Raw genomic sequence first — 25,247 nt, forward strand, 5'->3', positions numbered from 1 at the left:
GTGGGCTATTAGAAAATCATATCAAACAGTTCGTGGTAACGAACTGTAGTAAGGAGCGACCCGGCTCAATAGTAAACAAAACTCTAAAAAACGGAATTTTGATACTAAAAGATATCTAAAGAATTGGAACAAGACAAGAGGCTATGTTCCACCTCTTTCAAAATCTTGTGGCGTCATACACTAGGTCATTTAAGCTATCCAGCCCAGCAAGCCTTTGTCTGCCTCGTCATACCGTAGACTCAATTAAGTTTGTGACGAATTTTTAGGAATATCGGATATTTGTTTGTTGTTTACATCAATATTAATTAAAAAGGGTTTGTTTTATGACATTAAGAATTAACATAATATAAAAAGGGTTTGCGATTGTGGCACAGTCACCTGCGGTAATAATTTTTTTTTCTCACAAAATTTCTTAGAACTTGTTCTTTTGATAGCCTCGTTTTAGTTTTCATTTGTTTTTCTTCTATCAAATTAAGGTGTCGACTCAAAAGTGAGAAGATATTTGTTAAATAGGATTTAATTTCTTCTATTCATCTATTGATTTTAGATTTAATCTTGGATTTCTTTTTTTTTTGCCTATTTTCTCCACTGATTTTAGGAATGGAAAGAATCAGAGCCAGTTAGATCTTTACTACTACTGGGGGATTCTCGCGAACAGATTGAAAAATATTGGCCGAATTTTGATTATAATAAAATAAATGAAGACACCTTTGGCTCCGAAGAAATGAGATATGAGCTACTTTCTGACCTACTTGCAAACAGTCAATCCGCAACTCAGCTTCGGGAGATACTCAAGATGGTTAGCGAGTGGCCAAAGTTCACTCAAGAAAAATATCGGTAATATTGTTTAGATAATTTTGAGGCTACACGTTATTTTTTTTCTAACTAATCTTAACATTCTTAGTCAAAGGATCGTCCAAAAAATATTTTTGGAAAAAAATCAGCTTCTTTTACCATATGTTTTCCAGCTGCATGGCATATGGAATTTGTAAACAGGAGTCGGGAGCTCCCTCATTCCTTGAATTATTAAAATCTAGTGATAACTAAAAGAAGTTTGTTTCACATTATGACCCTTCATTCATCCAAGGGTTAGACTTGTTTGTATTTATGTAATGAGAGGCTTTCACTTAACAACCAGAGAGGGTAAGAGTGTTTCCCTTTCCCCTAAATGGTACTAACTCTCTCCGTGGAATAATGAGCACATATTAAAAATCACCACCATATTCATTATTCGTTTAAATTTGACAGATTGAGAAAAAAATATCGCAAACTGTAACTAAAATCGTGTATCTGTGGCTCTCAACCCCTCTCCAACAAAGGACTATAGTATTTATACAAAAAGTGTCCGAAATACCATAGAAAGCTTAGCATTTTACTATTTGTAATAGAATGTTCTCATATACTGACGAAAATACTCGCCAAAATGACATTTTCTTACTTTCAGATGAATAAGCTATTCGTGTGACTCATGTGATTCGTTATCTTTTTTTTGAATGTGTCAGTATCAGAAAGGCAATTACTGACCTTCCCTAAGAAACAATTTGGCTCATAGATCTGTCTTTCCCTAAACCGTATTTCTGACAGTCTTCCTGCTCCAGTATTACCCGTTTTACCCCCCCTCGCACTAATCGGAAGGCCCCAGCTTTTCCTTCTCCCATAAAAACCATCTGAAAACTATATTTTAGGATAGCCTTCCTCCTCAAAGATAACTTTGTTCCTAACAAACCAATATAACGCTAGAACCCATGACCATTGCCTCCCATCTCTACCCATTTCACCTCTGTTTCTAAATGTTACCTTTAATTATACCAGATCCCCCACGTCGAAAGGCTCTTCAGCCAGTAAGTCAAGTTTCTTTTGTCCCCCTTCCCCTTAGCAATCGTGCCTCACCGTTGGCTGTTAGTTTGGATGTTGGTATTCTTCCTGTGGCCCTACTTCCTATGCAGCGAGTCATCTCGCTACCGATACGAATAGGAAAATCTTCTGAAGCCACAAATAGACTATTTCTAAGCTTTCTGTACTTGCATCCCGTGGCTCTGCTGAAAAGCGTGAATGAATCAAGAAAAAACAGCATGCAAACTATCCTTTCTCTTATCCTCATTGTACCCATACACTAGACTCTCCAGTGTTACGTGCTATGAGAAGCGCTTTCTACTTGCAAATGCTGCCACGGTTTGCAAATGCACAGGAGTTTGCAGTCCCCCCTTTAAACAACCCCCTGAACCCCACCACCCCCTAACCCCCCTGAGCCCTTTTTTTTCTTTATTTTTAGTTTTTTTTTAGTTTTTTCCTTTTTTAGTTTTTTTTTTAGTTTTTTCTCTTTTTTGCTTTTTTTATAATAGATATTGTAAATAGTGTAACAAACAAACAATTATATTTTTATATATGGCATAGCACAACTATTACGTTTTGCTATATTTTCATAGCAAAAAAGAGTATATATATATATATATATATATATATATATATATATATATATATATATATATATATATAATTCTATATATATAAAAGTATACTGTTTGTACTTTAAACCTATTAATCTGTTACCCCGTGGCAGGGTGTACTAAGGGTAGCTTAAAAAAAAAAATAACAAAAAAAAACTAAAAAAAAAGCAAAAAAATGTAAAATATACTGTTTGTACCTGTTTGTATCTCTGTTAACCTGTTTGTACCTCTGTACTTCTTTATCTACTGTGGGTTTTGTTTAAGCGATCAACAATATCAACACTTGTAATTCAAACTGCGAAATTAATGCAGTTTCTTACGGACTTTCCAAAAATTTGAAATCTCAAAAAAGAAAGACCTACCTTGACTGCAGAAGAACATGCCTTTATTACACGGAACATGTAATTACATAGATTTGTCAAACTTATGTGAAAAAATTGAAGATTTTTGTGCACGGAAAAGTTATAATAAATTGCTTAAAGAGTAAAAAACTGGTAATTGCAAAAATATTTGAATTTATTTTGACAAGGGATTAAAGCAATTCAAAAACCTTAAAAAAGTTTGAATAAGTATGAATAAGTTTGAAGCTTATTAGAAATTTGACTTTGTTGTTAGAAATTGGACCTGATCTTTCTCGGTTTCTAATCCTACAACGGCACCAGAAAGATCACAACAGGAGGAAACACCAGAGCAATGCGAAACCAGGCTTGCGACTAAAATAGAAGGGGCCAGGTTAGAAATGTCCAATTTATGTCAACGAAGGTGTGTCGAGGAATCACCAAAGCAACGCGAAACCAGGCTTGCTGCTCAAAGAGAAAGGACAAGGTTAGGAATGTCCAATTAACGTCAACGAAGGCGTGTCGAGGAATCACCAGAGCAACGCGAAACCAGGTCTGCTGCTCAAATAGAAAGGACAAGATTAAGAATATCCATTTTACGTCAACGAAGGCATGTCGAGGAATCAGCAGAGCAACGCGAAACCAGGCTTGCGGCTTATGTTCTATACCCGCAAGTTTTACGCGGTCAAAAATTAAGAATATCCATTTTACGTCAACGAAGGCATGTCGAGGAATCAGCAGAGCAACGCGAAACCAGGCTTGCGGCTTATGTTGCATATCCGCAAGTTTTACGCGGTTAAAAATTAGCACCTTACATATTCCCCTTTTTTCTAACCGTAATATATACAATGATCTAACGGTTAAATACTATATTTATATATATAAAGAGAGGCATTAGAAAATGCGCGTTACATAGCAGAAAACTGCTTGGATGAAATTTTACTCTACGATGAATAACACAATCATCTCAGGCTGCAAATTTGAAAATAAATACTTAATGTTCACTACACCCACACTACATTCTAAAAGTGCCTGACACCTCGTGGCAGGAGGTACTAAGGATAGCTTCATAAGCTTAGTGTTATTAAGCAATTTGCTACTTAGGACGAGTAACGCGTGAGAGGGGTCAGTCCGGTGGCACGGGTCAGTCTGCGTGAGACAAGTAACTAACACTGACACACCACGTGTTGCTGGGGCGCGCAGCACCACAGTAACGCGTGGCAATGGTGTTGCAACTTGTTGCTGAGGTGCCCAGCGCCACTGTAACGCATGGTAGGGGTTAGTCTATATATATAGATATATATATATATATGCCAAAACCGTTTAATTTTTGTTCACATCTCTTCTACTCCTTGGAAAATGTTTATAGAACCTCTATTATTAATCTCCTTTGTTTTAGCGAGCCCTTGTCTGAGCCTGTGGTGCTCGTAGCCGCCGAACTTGCAAGGGGTAAAGTGGTGGACAAAGAGCCGGTAGTGATGGATATTGTTGGTTATTTGTTCGATTATGACTCTCCTGATGAGGTAAGGAACTAAGCATTCTACTGTTTGAAATTGACTGTTTGGTGATCACAGTACTTGATTGACTTTTGTCCTTTACGAAATTCCCTGTTAAGGCGGAATAATGGCTCAAAGTGTCTGACAAATACATTTAAACAACTTTTCTTGCCAATTTTATTCGTTGTATACATAACTAATTTCTAGACCACACTGAATCTTAGACAACACTATGTACTAAAAATTTTTCAAGCTAGGTCGAATAAATTGCTATTACATCTGACTTCAGATGCTTACCAATTTCGTACATCTAATAAAAAACTGTACCATTATGTAGCCTATACAATGAATAGCATTGTACCATTCTTTTCTTATTTCGGCTTCTTTTCTACGTTGTTTTTTGGTGTTATGTTTTACCAGTGTTGAGAAGGGCATAAAGTACCATCAAGATGTATACATTAGATTTCATACACTAAAGGTAATTAAATCACAACCACTTTTCACTATAGTCCAGTGAGTCTTAATGTTCGAACCAGAGAACCAAGACAAACAATAATTTTTGCCCAAGAAAGATGCTTTATGTCTAGAATTATAATTTACTACTTATATACTAGCCAGTACTTTGACCTACCATCCAATGCTTCTCGACTGTCCAAGGTTAAAAAACTTCTCCTTCAAAAAAAACAAGTTCTTAGTTAAATTCAGTATATACAGTTAATCATTTATCCCTATTGTTTAAACAAATGAGTGAGATTACTAGAACTATCCTTTTTTATTTGTTCTGGTTTAGATGACAATATTCGAAAGCGGCAATGGCTCCAAACTTATTTGTTGTAGGGAATGTTTATGCGGATTTGGATGTCCGGCCTATCCTCAGTCTGCATAGCCTGAACAAACGCATATAGTTAGAAAAAACTGATATTTACGAAAAAGGAAGCATTAGAGAAGCGGTCTAGTTGCTCATAAGAAACACCTGTAAAAGTCTAGAAATTTTGTTGTTTTTTGTTCCGGAAATTGTACATAAAGCATTATGAAACAAACTGTATTTCTTTTTCACAGCTTTGTCTAGAGTTCTTATAATGTACTTTTGCTGATGATTTTAACGTATGATACCACTTTTACCCTAGCTTAAGTCCGTTACCCTAGATAACAAAAAGAAATGTAGTCACTTCAAGCTTGTGATTTAGTTATAATTGAATTATGTTACTGATTTTTTTTCCTTAAGTCATGGTGACAGCCCCGGTAAGAAGTAAGGGTTCTCATATCCAACCTCTGTGCTTAGGGAGAGGTCTAAGTTCTTGTTTTCGCGATATCTACTAGAACGGGTTGTCTTTTACTTTTATAATAGTTTTCTTTAGTATTAATAAATTGATTGATTGATTGATTGATTATCTCGGAAAAATTTCATGGAACCTAAGAGCTAGTGTCCTGCATTCAGACATGATATTATTTTTATAGGGTGGGAGGGGGTGTACATTCTTGTAACCATAAGATACAATAGAACGACTGTCAGAATTGAAAAAAAACTTGGTAGAGAATTAGAGTTAATCCCTGCCTATGGTGACCCGATTCGGCTTCTTTTGGGGGTGGGGTCCTTTACCAGAAGCGTTTTTTGCAAAACCTGATTAGAATTTATGGCTGCTGTCCTTCTTGGGTCATGCGAAGGATTAGGAATAATTTGACCTGTGTGGGGCCGGAGAAAGGAAGGTCATTAATATTATGTCGTCAGCACATCTGCCAAGTCACATCCCAACTGAATTAAGTGGGAATTAAGGGCTAGATATGTATGCTCGATTTTCTAAATTATGCGCCTAATGTAATTAGCGTTCCTTGATTAGTTTAGTTTTCATATAATTAGTACATTGTGTAACCTACGACTACGCTGATAAGTTCCTTTTTTTCTAAGGTAGTAACAAAAGTCTTTCAAGAAATACTTCAAATTAGCAGACGTCTTGCAATGAAGCTTGCTCTCCATATGACAAGAGTGGATTTGATATCAGAGTTGCTCTCTGTTTCTGTGGTAAGTCATTTTCGTAATCTTGTTTAGTAACATTTAATCTTGTAATAACTACATGGGATAAGAATTATACCTTTATCTAATGTGAATTTAAAAAAAAAATGAGAAAACAAAAACCCAATCGAAAGACTTCAAAAAAAGAGTAGTGATGTATAACCTTCTGAATTTGGTCGATAGATAAATAGCAGATTTGTTCAGCACCAGATAGCTCTGCATTTGATGCCACTATTCATTTTAATTTCTCTGTCTTTTTTTAACAATCTCTTTCAGTATTTTTAGTAACTATATGAATTTATATCTGCTATTTTACGTTTGATTTGGCTTTTAACTTTTCTTTGAAAAACATTTTTTTGAGGGAAAGTGTTCTTTTAAATCCCTTGCAAGTGTCATGTGAACTAGCTTCTAGGGTATAATGTTCAAATAGAGGCATTCTACAAATTTTAGGCGTCAAATGGAACCAAAAGTTAAAGTTCAAGCTCAAGCTATTTTGATTTTCAACGTAATTTCACTCACTTTAACACTATAATACATTGTACAACAGAAAAGAAAAATATTTAAAGAGAGTGCCAACAAAGTGAGTCATACTCAAAAACCGGCTCCCTTAGAAGAAAAAATAAGTAATATTATAAAAGTAATGAGAAATAAATAATAATAAACAATAAAAATACACATAAAAAACATAATATAAATATACACCGGCACCGACAACCACGACTACATATTAATTAATAATTATCCATCAGTTTTAAGTTATTTTAAGAAAGCGAAATAGAAGAATGTGAATTCACATTACTTTCATTTATGTTTCAAAACCTTATTATTGAATTTTTCGGACAAAATGTGGATCGTTCAGTTTGAATTCTTAGGGCAAGGCAATTTAGCTGAAAGTCTTCTTAGATTATTTCTATTCTGAACAAACAAAAAATAGCGAAAAATTAATCAAGAGCCAAAGTTAATAACTCTTTAATTTGTTTAAGTCTAAAAAGAGCATAATGGACTGGAAGGATGAGATCAACTGGCAATATGCTCAAAAATGTATATAAACTCTTAATAGGGGACTTATCAGGGAGTCCCGATGGGGAAGGAAGGAGTGCTTTTAATGTATGAAGGGCATTATTTTGAAGACGTTGAAGAGGCATAATTCGTGATGTAAAAGGTTTTAAGTAAGCAATGGGACAACGATTAAAATAAAAATGAATTAAAGAATAATAAAGTGACTTAAGGGGAGGGAAAGGGACGTAAAATTTTAGATACCGCAGTAGCCCTACATTCCTTCCTTCCATCCTAGTCAAGTTAAGAGCAGCTGAGAATTTCTCAATAATTACAGCAGCCATTGCGTCTGAGTCCATTTCTTCATAAACTAAGTTCCAATCGGTACAAGGGAATGTGGCTCTCAAGTTTTCTTATAGATTTATCATCAACAGTCATTCTTAATTTTATATTCGTATTTGATTTCCCACGGTTAATCAAAAATTCGCCAAATAGAATAAAGTGATCCGAAGCATCAGTTAAGACAATGTAACTCGAATGCAGACAAAAATTCTTAAATACGTTATGTATAACTGAGGCAGACTGTTTACCAATACGTGTAATACGTGTACTATTGAGACTCCAAATTCATCAGTCCTAAATCTATGTTAATATCTACCATAAAACCTATTTCCTGGTTCCTAAAGTTCAGCCATTGCGTAAGATCTTTCACCTTACCAATAAAACTTGAGACGGTTGATCCCGGAGGCCGATAAAACAGGCATAGCAGTAGCTTCTCTTTACCAGACATAATTTCAACAATCAAGAATTCAAACTCCATCTCTTAGTAAAAATCACTGAAATCAGTGATTTCACGAATATACAGATCTTGATTATTAAACAGAGCAAATTTATCTTTCGAACGGGTTGCCCTATTTCTGCTAACTACTCTATACCCAGATATACCAACTGAAGAACTATTACTATCACTAAAAAATGTCTCATATAGTCCTAGAATTCCAATATGATTACTAGAAAGGAAAGTGGATATAAAATCAAAACTACCAAGCACTCCAAATCGCGATTCAGGGTGATTGTGACTAATTCCAAACCGCGATTCAGGGTGATTGTGACTAATTAAATGGAGGGATTCGGTCATTATTAACATATTTTCTGGGAGGAAAAGACTGAATAAAAATATCAGAATATTCATCACCAGCTGATCCCTCCAATTTAAGCAATTCATTTAGGTCAAGTTGATTTTTTTCAAAATCATGGAGCTGATCAGATGTTATTTTATTTAACATTTATCATCGAATCATCTTGAAATAAAACTTGCCGAAATCAATCTGGAATGATAGGCTAATAAGCAGAAAGTGGTACCTCAGATTATTCCAAGTATGAGAGGAGGAAGGAGGCTGCCGGAACAGATTCCAATCAAACAGCAGTGTTCTTTCTCTTTCTTTTCACTCGCAGAAAACTTGTATAAATTCAAATCACTGTCGCGACACATTCATCAATGCAAACCAAACGTAACTAGATGCGAGGCAACGAAGATGAAGAAGATCCTTTGATCTCCAGCCATACGTCCGTACCTTTTTGACGGGCCCAGGAGACGTTATTCCACCTTTCGTTTTCATCTTACGTGACTTAGACAACAGCCCACTTTTTCTCAAATTCAACGCAGGTGGCAAGTCCGTAAAAACAACTAAGCCACTCGCCTTAAGTTTACCCACGTTTGACATAGCCACTTGAATCTCACTTTTAGATCCTAATCATACAAGCACTGACTTGACCTGGGTTTGCTTACTTTTACGTTGGCAGGAGTCAAAAATATTTGCCGAGCGAGAAGCGAAACGATAGCACTTAGATATCATTACTGACTCTGCAATACCAAACTTATTCCTGATGAACTTTTTCACATTAGTACCTGGCGTTTCGTCAGATTTTTCATCCGGTAAACCATGAATCAGCAAGTTAAGCTTTCGGTCTTCTACTTCAAAAGCGATCAGCCGTTTTTCTATCACCTAGATTTAAGCTTCGGATCTTGTAGTGAAGATTAAAGTTCACCTATTCGTGAATCACGCTTCGCTGCATCACTTCTAATGACACAACTTCCGCTGAAATCGAATCCAATTTAATGGAAAACTCAGCCTGAGACTCAATGACCTTGTCCAGTGTGTCTTCTAATAAATTAACGAATTTGTGAAATGACAACTGATTGACGTACGACATCATTAAAATACTATAGAAACCGCGTTGAAAAGTAAAATTCAGTTCATTTCAAAGTACATCCGTGAATAAAAAAAAAAGTGGTGACTTACTTACTTTGACTTAAGTCTCCTGCCGGGCACTGCTAGGCGTAGAGAGTGACGTCTGCCTCCTCCACCCACTTCGGTCCATGGCGAGTATTTGCTCTTCGCACTGTCTGATGTTTGCCATCGCCAAGAACTCGGACAGGCTGTCGGACCAACGTTTCTTCGGTCGGTCGCGAGGTCGCTTCCAACCAACTTTGATAGGGTCGAAGTCATAGATCATCTTTGCGGGTAGATGTGGTGGCATTCGAAGCAGATGCCCGAACACTGCTTTGTGAGCTGCAGAAGCTTTTCATTGCTGACGAAGTCGGACCATCGTAGGCCCTCAATCCTCCTCAGGCTCTTTGCATGAAATATGTCTATTTTCTTGAGGGTTGCAGCTGATGCTTGCCATGTCTCAGCTCCGCTAAAGCATCACAGAGCCGACTAGAGCGTTGAAGATCCGCAGTTTCGTTGTGCGACTGATATTTGGTTTTCGCCAGAGGTGACGATTCAGTCTACCCATGACAGACGACGCTTTAGATAATCTTGCCTGCAGCTCGGGGAGAAGTGAGCCTTTGAAGAAATTACGGAGCCCAGGTAGGTGAAGTCTTTAACACCCTCGATGCTAGTGGTGCTGTCCAGGCTAACTGGAGAGTTAACAGCAGGAGAAGACGGGTCTATGGCCATAATTTTAGTTATGTTCCAGTTTATATGCAGTCCTACTTTGGCAGCCTCTTCTCGCAGAATTCCGAGCGCTTCCAGCAGCTGCTCCATGGAGTCCGCCAGAATGGCCAAGTCATCGGCAAAATTGACATCTGAGATGGTATGATCTCCGAATTTGAGCCCAAAGCTGAGATGTGAAGTGGTTTTTGTCAAAACGTAATCTATGATGACATTGAAGAGCTCTGGGGCCACTGCACATCCTTGGCGCACCCCTGTCGGGATTTGAAAGAACGGGCTGCGCCGACCATTTACTTGTACAGAGCTCTCCGTCCCATGGTGCAGCGCCTTGGGAAGTCTGCAATATTTCTCGGGTAGGCCATTCAACTCTAGAATCCGCCAAAGAGCTTTTCGATCGACTGCGTCAAATGCAGCACGGAAGTCAACGAAGGCAATAAATGCTTTCTGTCGGAACTCTGTGGTCTTCTCCACTGTTTGTCGAATCGTGAAAATCTGCTCGATGGTTGAACGATCTGACATAAAACCAGCTTGCTCCGGTCGCCGGATTTTTCGAATGATGCTCCGACATCGATCCAGCAGGACCATTGAAAACAGTTTGCCAGGGACTGACAGTAGGGTTATTCCCCGGTAGTTGGAGCAGTCGCTTCTCGAGCCTTTTCTCTTCCATAAGGGTATGATGACACCCTTCCGCCAATCCTCGGGAATTATCTCTGTTTGCCAGATTGTAGAGAACAGGGTGTGTAGAAACAGGAGCATTGCAGGACCTCCATATTTTAGCAGCTCTGAGTTTAAGCCACAGATACCAGCAACTTTATTATTCTTGAGTCTTTTTACTGCATGTCCAATTTCTGAGGGGCTGAAAGGCTCATCTGGAGGAACATCTGTTCCAGGTCTTTGACTGCAAGGTTGGCTGGGACTATCATTAGGAGGCGCAGACGGACCAGTATTGTTGAGGAGCGAACAGAAGTGGTCCTTCCACCGCTCAAGACAAGAACCTTCGTCAGAGAGAAGTGCACCATCCCTGGACAGGACGGGACCCAAGGTGGGAGTTTTATTTTCAGTGAGGTCTCGGAGATGCTTGAATAGGCTGCCCATGTCTTTCTTTCTGCAGCTAGCTCAATTTCATCGGCTTTCCTTGCAACAAACTGGGTTCTATCCCGGTGAATGAGTCTGTTCTGCACTCCATTGAGCCTCCGATATGTGGTCATGTCCCCAAGAAGTCTTGCCTTCCGTCTTTGCTCTATGACTTGCAGTGTTTCATTAGTTAGCCACAATTTATTTGGATAACTCCTTTTGCCAAGCACTAGTTGTGCTGCTTCACTGGTCTGCAATTTAAAATGCTTCCAGAGATCTTCGCTGCTATTAAGTGAGCCAAGGGCCTCGAAGCGATTCGATATCTCGATACTGTACTTCTTGCGAGTATCTGGTTCCTTTAGTTTCCCAATATCTGCAGCGACGGATTTTCTTTTCGATCGTTGTGCACGGAGGCGAAGCCGAAGATCGGCGCACACATGCCTATGGTCTGCGTTTCCAAGCTCTGCTGATCTGTAAGTTCTGCAGTTCTTCACCAATGATCTCCAGCGTTTGGAAATAATGACGTAGTCAATCATCTTCTTTGTACAACCGTCATTAATATACCACATGTACTGATGAATAGTTTTCCGTTGGAAGTAGGTGTTTGCAATGTAAAGGTCGTGAGATCGGCACAGTTCAAGTAAGTGGAGCCCATTGTCGTTAAGTGGGTCGGGGGATACAGGACCAACTGTGCCACGCCATAAACCCATATCATCGCGCACTGTCGCATTAAAGTCACCAAGGAGAACAGTTATATCATGGGGGGGTACTGTTGCAAGGCATCTGGCCAAAGCAGAGTAGAAATCCTCCTTAGTTGCATCATCAGAATCATTGGTCGGGGCATAGCATACGATGACAGTCATCTTGCCATGCTTGTGTCCAAAGCGGGCCTTCATTAATCTGTCCGATACAGCTTCGTGTAAAAGTAAGGCCTTTCTTGTAAGGCTATTTAGTGCAAGGCCAACACCATTCCTTCTCAAGCTTCCTCCAGACCAGAGCAATGAGTCACTGTTACCTATTCGCTCTTCTCCGCTTCCGGTAAGACGTGTTTCTGTAAGACCTGCAATTGACACTTTATTCTTGCGAAGTTCTTCAGAGAGTAGGTTCTTTGACGCAGGTGCATTCAAAGTCAAGACATTCCAGGTGGCTACTCGTAGCCCCCTTTGGTCCATAAGGTTTAGTCTGTCAGTCTTTCTGACGTCGTCAGCATGTCCATTGACGCGCGATGGTCGAGATCTTAAAAGGGAATCCGGGTCCGAGGCTATATTGTCACTTTTCGTAGCACTTAATTTTCGGGTGGAGGGTCGCTAGCCCAACCGACCCTAGGCCTGGAATCTGATTAGAGCTAGGTTAAACCTAGGTACTGAGATTCCCGGGGTGGGCTCCACCCGCCACATGAGGTTGCGGCCGTCCTGATCGGAGTGTTTAGTTAGGGGAGAAGCCCCATATCCAGAGGCACATGGTCAGCAGACAGAGTCTGCCTCATTCCGGACGAACTCCAATCACTTGTGAAAGTAGCCGTGTGGAGTGGGAGACTTGCTAAGATTTATTTACCACCGTACTCTTGCATCCAATAATGAATATTATTCAGGTCATCCAAAACTACTCTTGTCTTTTTTTCACTAATGAATTCGCAAATGACTGTAAAATGTATTAAACGCTAGAGCGCTGTCAAGCTCCTCATGAAATGAATGCTCATTCAATGAGCATTCTCATTTATATAGTCAACAATAAATAAATAAAAACACTCCTTCATTCATGGATTCTTCAGGCATAGTCCGCCAGGTGAACATCAAATCTTTGTATGACCTAATTATATGAAAATTAATTTGTTCATCGCGTACTTGTTGATTTCAAGTGCTTTTTAATCATTGAATAAAATTGTTTTATATAATTTCATGGTGGTTTGCACAATTAAAAAACAGGAGGGAAATGCAATGGTAATAATATGTAACAAATTGCCAAAACTTGCTTCTTTTCAGTGGCTACAAATGGCTATTTCAATCAGTGTTGAGATGGGGATAGAGGCATCTAAAGAGGTCAGAGGGGGCTTGTTACCCTTTGATTATTTTTCAACATGTCGTGGAAGTTTCAACTTAGTAGCCTCAGCTGTTTCTTTTATATTTCTGATACGCAGTTCTGACAACCAGCATTCACCTAGTGTGTTCTGATTTTGTCACTAGTTGCTAATAGAAATGGTCATAGTCGCAAGTACTCGTAGTTGTGACTACAAGTTGTTACAGTCGCAGTACTAGTAACAGTGGTGACCCTTAACGTTTCGAGCTAATAGCCCTTAGCCATTCCTGCGATACTACATATACGCCCTTTTCAATAACCTGGATGCACTTGATGTCTTTTGATTTGGCTCAACATCCCCCTCAACATTCCCTAAAGTTTCCCCTTTAAAACCTTGACCTTTTCTTTTGTGAATTATACTATGGCTGAACCAGACAGTTTGTAAATCTTATCAGTTATAAAAATTGTTATGTTTGTGTTAGTGTTATGTCTTCTAGCCTCTTCCTCCTTTTTAAACTGAATTACGTGATGAAATATAAAGAAGAACTTTTGAGCTTATTTAAGAGGCTAGTGAAAGTAGAAGTTCTCAATAATGTGTAATGTTTTTTCCGCTCATTTTTATATGAGGGTGCATAACGAAAACTATGACTGTTGGGACGATTAAACCCCAAAAGTTACGCTCTTTGGAGGAAAGATGGAATTTCACAAATTAATGTGTAGTTTTTACTCATTTTTCTTCGATTTATATGAGCAAGAAAAGTCACGAAGGTTGCTACAATTGTAAAAATATGGGTTTAAAAAACACATTTTTAATTCCTGCCCTATTTTGTCGAAATATTTAATCTGTTACTATAATTAAGAAAATATTATTTTTTGTACAGTCTTCTTGGTGCTTTTCTTTCAAATGGGGGTCTTATTGGGCTGGAGGGGGATTCAGCCCCATAGGCCAGTCCTGCATAGGCGAGTCATTGATAATAGTCACAGTTTCCATCAGAGCTCTATCTGAAATTTATAAATTCCACATTGTAGCAGCGTATTGATTCTGTTCGTTATTGACTCATGACTATGGTATATATACTCTCCAATTCAACTTATTCTTTTCTATATATGGCGGTATCAAATTATGCGTAACTGGCAAAAATTGTGACTCATGTACTCTTACGTTTCGATGACTGATTAGCTTCTTTTATTATTTCAGCTCTCAGGGCTTGACTTCGATGATGACATCATAGATCTTATACGACGTCGAGAGTTGGAATATTTATTCAGTGGAACTGTAGTTGAAACGGCTTTGAAGAGCGCCGAGTCCCAAAACTTATCTGCTGAAGGTCCTACGCTACTGTCGAGATTTGGGAAACTAGGAAGCATAGCTACAGGTTTTTGGGGCAGTAAAAGGAAATAGGGGAAAATAATTATTCTATTTTTTGTTATTTATTTCTGGCAATACAGTTTTAACAAAAGTGAATTTTTATGTAAAATGAGATTTACTTCTTTTTTATATACATCTTTTAACAAAAGAAATTTGAATGTTTGTTTGAGTGCTTCCAGTTGGCACTGAATCGTAATAAGTTAGTGAGTATGAACGCTTGAGGAAGGAAGAAGATAGTGAATATCTTAGGTGGGTCAGAGGGCTCTTTTGGATTTGTAGAAAGGGATAAGATCTTCCTAGTTCTAGAAGATTTTCACATATGATGATTTTTCCTAATAGGATGTGTGTGGTGGATTTGCTATATTTCTCCCAATAATAATAAACAATTTGATTCTTAAGGAAAGAAATTGAAATGCTGGTTGAAGTGCTTGCCGTTAGATAATTTATTAGGTAAGAACGCTCAAGGAGGTAGGAAGATAGTGGATATTTTAAGTGTGTCAGAGGGCTCTTTTGCCTGAGTAGAAAATTAAAGTGTGGTTAGAATGGCAAAGGAGTTGGGGGACTCTTTAATCTATGAATATATATTATTAAGGCGAAATAATCAATAAAATATCTAATAATGAATATAGTATATATATAAATAGTAAGTCTAAACTATTGTTCCAAGAAGATTTGCAGATCTGGTGATTTTTTTTCTTAAAAATGTGTTCTAGAGTTACCTCATTTCTTCCAAGAATGAAACACAAATAGGTTGTTAAAGAAACAAGTTGAAATGTTTATTTGAGTGCTTGCAGTTGCCGGTGGATTGTAATAAGCTAGTGAGCCAAAATACCCGAGGAAGGAGGAAGATGGTGGATATTTTAGGTGTCTCAGAGGACCCTTTTGCGTTAGTAAATACTGAAGTGTAATCAAAATGACAAAGTTGTAGGGGTAGATTCTACAATCAACGATTGTAAACAAATAAACCTAAACTGTTAGTTCTCCAATATTTTCAGATAGGGTGATTTTTTTCTAGTGGGATATATAAACAAAGATCTAAACTATTAGTTCTAGAAGATTTTCAGGTATGATGTTTTTCCTTATGGGATGTGTGCAGGAGGGTGGAGACTTCTGGATAATTTCGAGTAAGGAAGGAAAATCATGCTATGCTCGAAAAATATGAGAATACGTTTGTTCTCTGATTGTTGAAAACTATCTGAATTTTGTTAATTCTACCCGGAATTGGTAAGGTATAGGTGAGCTTCTGAGAGGTAAACAGTGTTTCAGAAAATGTGGAGGATGTACCGATCAAATACGTAGCTCGAGCAGGCTGGTTGAGAAGTTAGTTTTGCTTAACAGACCCTACAGGTAGTTTTATTTGCTACAAATACGTTTTGTTCTCAAAATTAAACCTCAGTATAGGTTTCCCAATAAACATTTAAAATCAGAGCCTTCTTTGCAAAAATGATAAGCCACCAAAAAATATAGATAGCTAACTTAACGGTTAGTACCGAATAGAGTTTAGTGTTAAGCATAATTATGCGAAAAACACATTTTTTTTGTTTTTGCAATGAACCCTAGAGAATGCTGGAAATACAAAATTATCATTAAAAAAAGATTGTGCAGAAGATGTAGGAATAATTGATGTTTTTACTCACCCCAGAGAAAGTATGCTAAGATGCTAACAATAGGATGTCGGTGAGTTTTTAGGACATTCGATGCAAGAATAATGACCGTATTCAAGTATGGGTATATCTCCTGATTTATCTATGGTGAAAGAGTGACTCGAGAGGCTTAAGGATGCTCTAAAAATGGACAAATACTATATTCCTAAAATCATTTTCCTAAAAAAGAAACGACAGAGAGAGATGAGAAAGGGTGGGAAACCCAGATTATGCTGGAATCGTATTATAAAAGTGAAATTATATCCTTAGGATTTCCTAGGTATTTTCTTAGTTTTGGTTTCAGACTCAAATGTTTAGACGATTTTTCTTTTGATATGTATTGATTAGATAGAATTTCGCTTACGAGGCAAGCTTTTCCAAAAGGAACTTTTTAATTTCTAGAAGTGAGATATGCTGCATCCATTTGGGAAAGCATTTCAGAGTGCAACCAATATCACAGTTAGTAGTTGCAAGTATATACGGAAAATGACGTCTATTTTGTGTAAACGATTTGTGATTTGATTAATGGGTATGTCTCTGAAGAACACCTGGCTATCCTGTCCCCCCTATATTAACAAAAAATAGCCTGAAGTCAAAACTGCTCATTTTTGAAACACTCCCACCTATAGGAACTCTAAATGCATGTCATTTTGTAGGGAAGTTTGTTTTGATTTGTTCCTGCTATATTACGTAGTATTAAGGCTGATGAAACCCGCTAATTTTTTTCTCAAAGATCTTAAGACAAAGGGAACCGCAGCAGAGGGTGGGGGGTTTCATCCCTCTCAGCACCCCTTGGAAGTCAAGGATATAGCAAAGCATAATTTTTGTAATATTTAAAAATACAATCATATGTCCAAAATAAGTATTTTTAAGGCTTATGTTTTTCCAGTGGCAGAGCCCTACCGTTACCCATCTAATGAGCCAAATGTTCAATGTATTTTTTTACTTTTTAATTTACATGTTTTTACCCCCGGACCATTTTGTAAGAAAGGGGTGGAAGTAGAAACTTTAGAGGGGACTCAATGGGGGGGATTTGATTAGAAATTGAAAGTTTTAGTGCCCGTTTTAAGATTCAAAACAAATTTGAAGGCAACGAGCGTTCCCGTTCCCCTTTTGTATACTTAACCCACCCCTGCAACTCTCCAAGACATCTGATAAAAATTTCGAAATACATATTTTTTTTTTTTGGAAAATAGTAGAGAGGCTCAATAAATTTGCCTATGGAAATAACACGACCCTTACAGCCCCTTGAGCCAGGGATGTAAATAAAGAAAACGACTAATTGTTTACCTGGGATTTTTACAACGAGAAGGGGGCCTTGTTTGATGCTGTGTTTTGATCAGCCTGAAGCTTTGAGCGATCGTTCTATGGTTTAAAAGTATCAAACATTTTTCTGAGAGGAAGACTAAAGGTCTCGGAAATGGGCTAAAAAACTTTTTGTCCCAGATCAGTTTTAAGCCTGCAGCCTTAAGTCATTGGGCCAAGAGAAACTTAATGTACACAAAATTGTTCTTAAATTAATGTACAAAAAATACCCCCCCCCCCCCCAAAAAAAACAGTGTGTCAAGAAATGTTTTTTGATCAGCTTGAAACGTATATCTTTGAGTCCCTGGGCTGTCTTCCGTGTCCTTTTCTGCTACCCCGTCCCCTGGTAACCCTCATGGTATTGGATCAAAACCTTCAGGCATTTATTTTGAAGAATTATCTAAGTCTCTATAAGGTCCGCCTGTTGAGTTGACATCACCTCTACAGCCCCAGCGACAATGGCTCTAAATTGTGTTTTATTTTTCAAATTTTTAGCTTTTTATTTCTTGCTCGGAAAACTAAATCGTGCTTTTGCTTTAATTATTTTATTCTCCTTTTAATTTTACGAGTTTTAATTCTTTTTTACATTTTTGTGTGTTTGACATTGACCCTTTTATATATTTTGACTGATGAAATTTTTGTTGAAGGATTTACATTTTTTTTTTTTTTTTTTTTTTTTTGGTTCTTTTTTGTTTATTGACGTTAAAGGGCGAATTCGGCCACTTTGGGCTTGTGATAACCGTTTATTCAATAAATCTTATCTTATATCAATTGCCTAATAGAGTTTTAATAGGTAGGTTCTGATAGAAAAAAGGCGGTTATGTTTGGTCTTGGTGGCCATGGTGGATCCAGGGGGCTGGGAGACCCTGGCCCCCAAGATTTTTCCGGCACCCTCATTCCTTGTTGTTTTTTTTTTCTTTTTTATTCTTTTTTCAGAACAATTTGTCAATTTGGTCAGTTATTGGCACCTTTTTTACATTGCTCCCCCCCTCCCATTCTAGATTTGTCTCGTTGGTGTCCTTGTCACATTGGGCCTCCCTCGAGATCTTGCTCTAGATCTGCCCCTGGGTGGTCAGATCAGCTAAGAGCTTTTAGATATTGTATTCTAGACCCATATTTTTCATGATTTCCCCAAGAGTATTCTCTGAAAGCGATAAGCATACCTGAGTCAATTGAAATGAGTAAAATTGGTCTTGAATTTTGACTAGGTGACGAGTATAAAAAAGAAAACATTTTGAATAAATCTGCCCAAAAGTTTTAACACTTTAACCTCCTCTGGGACTGAAACATATTCAGGGTAAAATTATGATATAAATCGAAAGACACTATATTTACCCATCTAAGCTTTAGGCTTAATTTTGATGGGTTGAGCATCTTAGATGAAAAAGTTAGCAAACTGAATGAATTTTTTGGAGGTTTTGAGAGTTCGTGGTGCAAAAATAGGCTTGAATATTAATATTAGGAGAAATAAGACTGGGAATAAGTGAAGATGAAGGGTTAACGTTGGGTAACGAGCAAATTGATCAACAGCTTGTCTTACCTAGATAGTATTATTAGTTAAAGAAGTTGATGCAGTGAATATGTTAGAAGTAGAATAGCCTAGGCCCTGAGTCTGGAAAAAGTTTACTGGGAAAAGGTTAAGAAGAATAGGATAACCAGTATGCGAACCAAGATTAGATTATTAACAGCTACAGCGATGACAATGGTCGAGTACGGTTCTGGAACATGGGTGCTTCAAAAGAGGGGGGATTTTTAATATATTTTTTCAGAGGAATTGTCTACGAGTTGTTTTAGGTGCCCATCTAACTGACCGTGTTCCAACCAGTAATTTGGAAGAAAAATGTGGTTGTATCCAACTTTCTAGGGCCATTATGAGGGAAAGGTTCAGACGGCTGGGCACGTTCTGTGAATGAAAGATTAGAGATTGTCAAAGGATATCTTTTTTGGTAAACCATCTAGAGCCAAAGAAAAGCTGGCTATACCCAAATAGGATGGGAGGAGGTCATAAGGACAGATTTAGGAGACATTTGAATTTCTTGTAAGGTTGTAAAGAGAAAGGCTTTGAATAAATTGGGATAGAGGAGGAGCGTACGGAGCTTTGTTGGCCTCAGGTGGCTTGGTGCTGCAGTGATTTATCAGTACTAGCAGTTGTAGTAGCAGCTTTTAGAACCATAACAATAACACTCTCCAAAAACATTGTACCTTCTCTGTTTTCTAGCCTGCACTTCGAATCATCATCTAATAGCAATAAATTTGGCATAATATCTCCACTCACTTCCCTTGAAATATGAAATTAAAACAAAATAAATAAATAAAACAATCACTAATATTTTTGAATTTTATAATATTAAATAAATACTAACAAATAATAGTTATCATCACTTATATATTGCTTAATTTCCTTCTTGAAGGAATCACATTTTCGCAGCTGCTGTGGGATTACAGTCTGTAGCCTAGCAAGTGCAATAGCTAAAGGAAATCCCGATCTAGTTGTCAGTGTCGGATCTACCTGAATATCGACAAAAATGTAGTATGATAGTCTGAAAAGTGCCGATACGGATAGCTTTGGTAACGTTGGGCCTAAAATTTTCCGTCCTTTATTATATAGTAAGTTTAACATCTGTAAATATGACTTGAGAGTAGACCACCAAGCTATAGAACAATATTGAAGGTGAGGCTTATAAGTGCGTTGTAAAGACAGTTCAGTATTTGGTAAAATGCTTTGCAAATCGGTAATTGACCTTGCTCAATATTTCTAGGCTCCTTGAAAGCTTTTTCTTAAAACTTGCGATAAGGTGGTTTGACAAAATTCCTTCTTTATTTTGAAAACAGTACCACGATCATGTATTGATAATATTATCTTGAGACAATTTTTCAAACGCACTTTTTTTCTTGGAGTTTTTCTAAAAGGACTAGAGAAAAATTTGAATTCCATCGGATCTTCCAATTGAGATTCCACGGTAACGTTATTATTATTATTTTTTTTTCGCTTGACAAAATTTATGGTCTTTTGGAAGAATCGGTTATCCACAAAAGTTGACTGACCCATTCTCAGCTTGCTTTTTCTTTTAAATATGAAACGATCCAAGTATGTTTACATATAAGAAATTGGCTGCTGACCAACTTTAGGAAAAACATATGTAAAAAACGAAAAAGAAAACTTACAGAGCTACCTGTTGAAACAAATTTAACGTCATTCAATGAATTTGCATGATTACCACCCGTTCTCGAATCTAAGTGAATTCCTTGTGAGGCTTGAACACAAACAGTTCTGGTTAACGATTCTAATCTGCAAATAAATAACTATAATAACACTATTTTGTTGCAACATAAATATATCTAACATCAGCAAAACTATGAAGGCAGCTGTCAGCACAAATATTTCTCTGATTTAAACTCTTAAGTATCGCACGTATCCTGTTTCTGATCTTTAATAAGTCCACATGAGATTTCAATGTCATTCTTGGCAGTGGTCTACAATTGCTTAAGGCTGAAGGAAGCTTTGCAGCTCTTTTTATCCAATAGGCTTCTTAAGAAAACCGCAATTTTCTTTAGCATCTTTCACTCTTAGAAACCCTAAAAGATTTCTTGAAAATTTTTAATGACGACTATCATTTTGCACTTCAACCTTTTAGGAGTCATAAGGATCTGAACTTTTGTTTGCACTCAACACCAGGACAAAAGAAGTTCATAAAAGTGAATAATCGAATCGCAATTTTGAAACTGAAAAATTTATAAATCCAAACCTGTAACCCACTTTAACACCAAGTTGTCAAATTCCCAATTTAGATTTTAAACCAAATTCGCACACGATCGATATTCTCAGTGGAGCGACATTTTCATAGTCTAGGTCGTAAGTTGAACTGGATAATTATAATCCAGTTTGAAGATATACCTTTCCATAAATTTTCAATTTGACCGTTATTTTCAAAAAGAAGCATGCACCGTTGGGTAGTACAAATCATCGCAGTGAGTAAATATATGAAAATTCTAACTTGTAGTGAATTTTAATTGAATTCGACGTTACTGAGATAATTTTAGTAATTTTTTTTGCAATATTTAGCAGTGAATATAACTTTATCAGTTTTTTGAAAAACAGGAAAAAAATTACTGAATTACTGATAGTCTAATATTAGAGTTATATTTTAGAGCATAACGATTGATGCTTCTTCTTTAAAAATACCATAGGAAAATCTTTCATTGGACAGATTCAAATGCAATAAAACCGATTTGGGTTGACATCACGTTTAATGGGTAGTAATTTAAGTCACACACCCCACTTCACTTTAAAACGGAGAAAAAGAAAGGTAGCTAAACAGTCTTGACAGAAAAGTCTGTGAGCTTAAACAAAAGAAGAAAGGAGCAAAATTTTAGATGACAGGTTTTTTGCGTATACGGCTAATTTGCAATCAAGAAAGTGATCGTGGCTTAATTTCCATAGTTTATTTGCATTGTTCGTGACTATCGGAAAGCTGGCAGACTGAGAAGATAAGAATTTGTTGGACTTTTCAAGTGACTCCAGCCCAAATGCATAGCGATTCTGGCTAGTGATTTTTCGGTGCAAAAATCAAACTAATACGTTTGTGACTTCAGTGAAACTTCTGATTTTGAAAAAAAAAATCAAACTTCCTCCTTCGTGTTACTATCAATTCCTTTAAGAAATGAGTAGCATTGCTGAAAAACTTGCAAAATAATGACCGAGACCAATTATTATCAACCCTATTTTATGCGCAATAACTGATTATTATAAAAGAAATAACTTTTCATTTAAAATAGCTTGCTTTTTCACTTTTTTTGCGACTAGCTGGAATAATTTTCAAATGCTCATCGCATAAGTCACTTGCTTTCTGTTAGTTTTTCGTGACTCCCATTTTTTTGCTGTAATGATTCGGCTGGTCGCAAAAAAACTTTATCTTGGAAATTAGTCGAAGAAGGTGAATGAAACTCCCAAATACAAGTAAGTAGTAAGCTATTGTTGACTGACACCCTCCTTTAGGATGGAAAAAAGGGCTAAGGAAGAGGACTAAATAATCATAATCCGCACGTTTATTGCTAGATGTGCATTGACATTCTGTAACATAAGCTGCTTAACGTAAGAATGTGAACTGAATGGTCATTTAAAAACAATCTACCAGTTGTTATTTATTTTGTATTTTGTTTTACCTCAAATATCAAACAGTTCGTGGTAACGAACTGTAGTAGTGAGTGACCCAGCTCAATAGTAACCAAAACTCTAGAAAATGGAATTTTGATACCAATAGTTACATCAAAAGAATCGCATTTTTTAGGTTTAGTGTTACCCATCAAAAGTTACGAGCCTGAGAAAATTTGCCTTATTTTAGAAAATAGGGAGAAACACCCCCTAAAAGTGATAGAATCCTAGCGAAAATCGCATCATCAGATTCAGCATATTAGAGAACTCTATTGCAGAAATTTCAAGCTTCTATCTACAAAAATGTGGAATTCTGTATTTTTTGCCAGAAGACAGATCACGAATGTGTGTTTATTTTTTTTCCAGGGATGATTGCATCAAACCAGTTGTCCTAGAATGTTGCAAGAGGGCTCATTCTAACGGAAATTAAAAGTTCTAGTGCCCTTTTCAAGTGACCAAAAGTTTGAGGTAGCCATTTCGTTCGGCAGAGTCGAAAAAACATATAGCTATGTGTTTAGGGATGACTTCATCCCTGCAGTCCCTAGGGGGTGGGCTGCATGTTATAAACTTTGACTATTGTTTACATATGGTGATGCTTATTGGGAAGTGTACAGACGTTTTCGGGGGGGACTTTTTCGTTTTGGGGGGTGGGTCAGGGGGAAAGTGCTACGTGGGAGGATCTTTTCCTGGAGGAATATATCATGAAAAAAGAGAATTTCCATGAAAGAGGCGCAGGAATTTCTAACATTATTTAAGAAAAAAACAATGAGAAAATAAATAATTTTTTTTTTAATTGGAAGTAAGGAGCAGCATTAAAACTTAAAACGAACAGAAATTATCAGGTACATGAGGGGTTCATCTCCTCCCAAATACCTTGCTCTTTACCCTAAAGTATTTTTAGTAATTTTAGCTATATATTCTATGGCCTTTTTCATTCAAGGGCCATTCTTAAAGAACTGGAACGAAATTCAACCTTTAGTGTAAAGAGCGAGGCATTTAAGAGGGGGCAGGTCCAACTCATAAACGTAATAAAAATATACAAATATAGAATTTGGTTACGTGATTTAATTCGTAAGTTACGTATATTTATTACTAATAAAAAACTTTCGTAAAAAATAACCTTCTAGTTGCCTTTTCAAGTAATCAAAAATTGGGAGGCAACTAGGCATCCTCTCCCACCCTTTTTCTTCGTCCGATCAAAACTATGAGTAAGCCATTTAGCCAAAAAAAATTAATATGCAAATTTCGTTTTAATTACTCATGTACGGTGAACCAGAATCAAAACATGCATTAATTCAAAAACTTTCAGAAATTAAATAGAAAACAAGCTTTTTTTTTAACTGCAAGCAAGGAGCGACGTTAAAACTTAAAACGAACAGAAATTATTCCGTATATGAAAGGGGTTTTCCCCTTCTCTACGCCTCGTTCTTTACGCTAAAGTTTTTTATTGTTTTAAAAAGTAGAGTTGCGAGAAAGAGTCAAACTTCAGTGGCGGGGTGTTGAGGAAGGGACAACCCCTTTCATATACAGAACAATTTCTGTTCGTTTTAAGTTTGAATGTCGCTCCTTACTTGCAGTTAAAAAAATCTTGTTTTTTTATTTTGGGAAAAGGTGAGACGAACGAAAAATCTGTAAACAGCGGAAGAAGAAGAAGTATTTGTGTGTTCTGGCTGGCTGCTGTCTGCTTATTATTGTTAAGTTGTCACTTTTTCCTAAGTTTCGCCTAGCAGAATTAAGGACAATCACAAAGGCTTTATTGTTCTCTTGTCATTATTAGAGAAGTGCATCCATTTCTGGTTGACCCTCCTCCTCCATGGAGTAAATTAAAAATGCATAAAATGGGCTTGCCTACAAGTAACATTACCTATACAGCAAATTGTATTAGCCTATGAGCCCTAGGGACAGTAGGGCAAGGTCCATATTCTAGATTTATTCAACAAAGAGTAATAAAACTAAAAAAACCTCAAACAATGTTTATTACATAGGGTAAGATGACCAGTACTGGGACACTTCAATCACCCTGCCTATTCTGGGACAGAATCTTTGATTGGATTGCAGCATGTTTAATACTGGGACAAAAGACAACAGGTTTTTCGGAAGCAACCCAGAAAAATGTATGGATTGGGTGTCCAAGATTAAAGTCTTTTGTCCCAGTATTGGACATGTTGTAATCCAATTAAAGGTTCTGTCTTAGAATAGGCAGAGTGATCAAAGTGTCCCAGTACAGGTTGTTCTTACCCTAAATATAGAATACAGATCTTGTCCTGCTGCCCATGGGGCTCATGGACTAATACACTTTGCTCTATAGGTAATGTTACCTGTAAGCAAGCCCACTTTATGCATTTTTAGTTTGCCCCATGGAGGAGGAGGGTCAACCAGAAATGGATGCTCTTCTAGAATTAGCATTTCTAAGTGGTCTAAACTAGAAACTAAGCTGCTGTGC

The 25,247-nt window shown here is 37.2% G+C and overlaps 2 protein-coding genes across 2 annotated transcripts in view; both read left to right on the forward strand.

Moving 5' to 3' along the window:
* Positions 1–579: 579 nt before the first annotated feature.
* On the forward strand, positions 580–14,800 carry LOC136034642 (uncharacterized). The gene is made up of 4 exons (XM_065715943.1): positions 580–837; positions 4,185–4,308; positions 6,188–6,301; positions 14,534–14,800. Exons 1-4 carry the CDS (start codon positions 725–727, stop codon positions 14,735–14,737), a joined length of 555 nt encoding a protein of 184 aa, XP_065572015.1. The 5' UTR covers positions 580–724; the 3' UTR covers positions 14,738–14,800.
* A 7,919-nt stretch (positions 14,801–22,719) lies between these two features.
* Positions 22,720–25,247, forward strand: part of LOC136034643 (ubiquitin thioesterase Otu1-like) — a 28,731-nt gene continuing 26,203 nt past the window's right edge. The window contains exon 1 of the mRNA XM_065715944.1: positions 22,720–22,744. The gene's annotated coding sequence lies outside the window, so the exon portion shown is untranslated. The remainder of the gene's footprint in view (positions 22,745–25,247) is intronic.

This window comes from Artemia franciscana, chromosome 13, assembly GCF_032884065.1.
Source record: "Artemia franciscana chromosome 13, ASM3288406v1, whole genome shotgun sequence".
In the NCBI taxonomy this organism is placed as follows: domain Eukaryota; kingdom Metazoa; phylum Arthropoda; class Branchiopoda; order Anostraca; family Artemiidae; genus Artemia; species Artemia franciscana.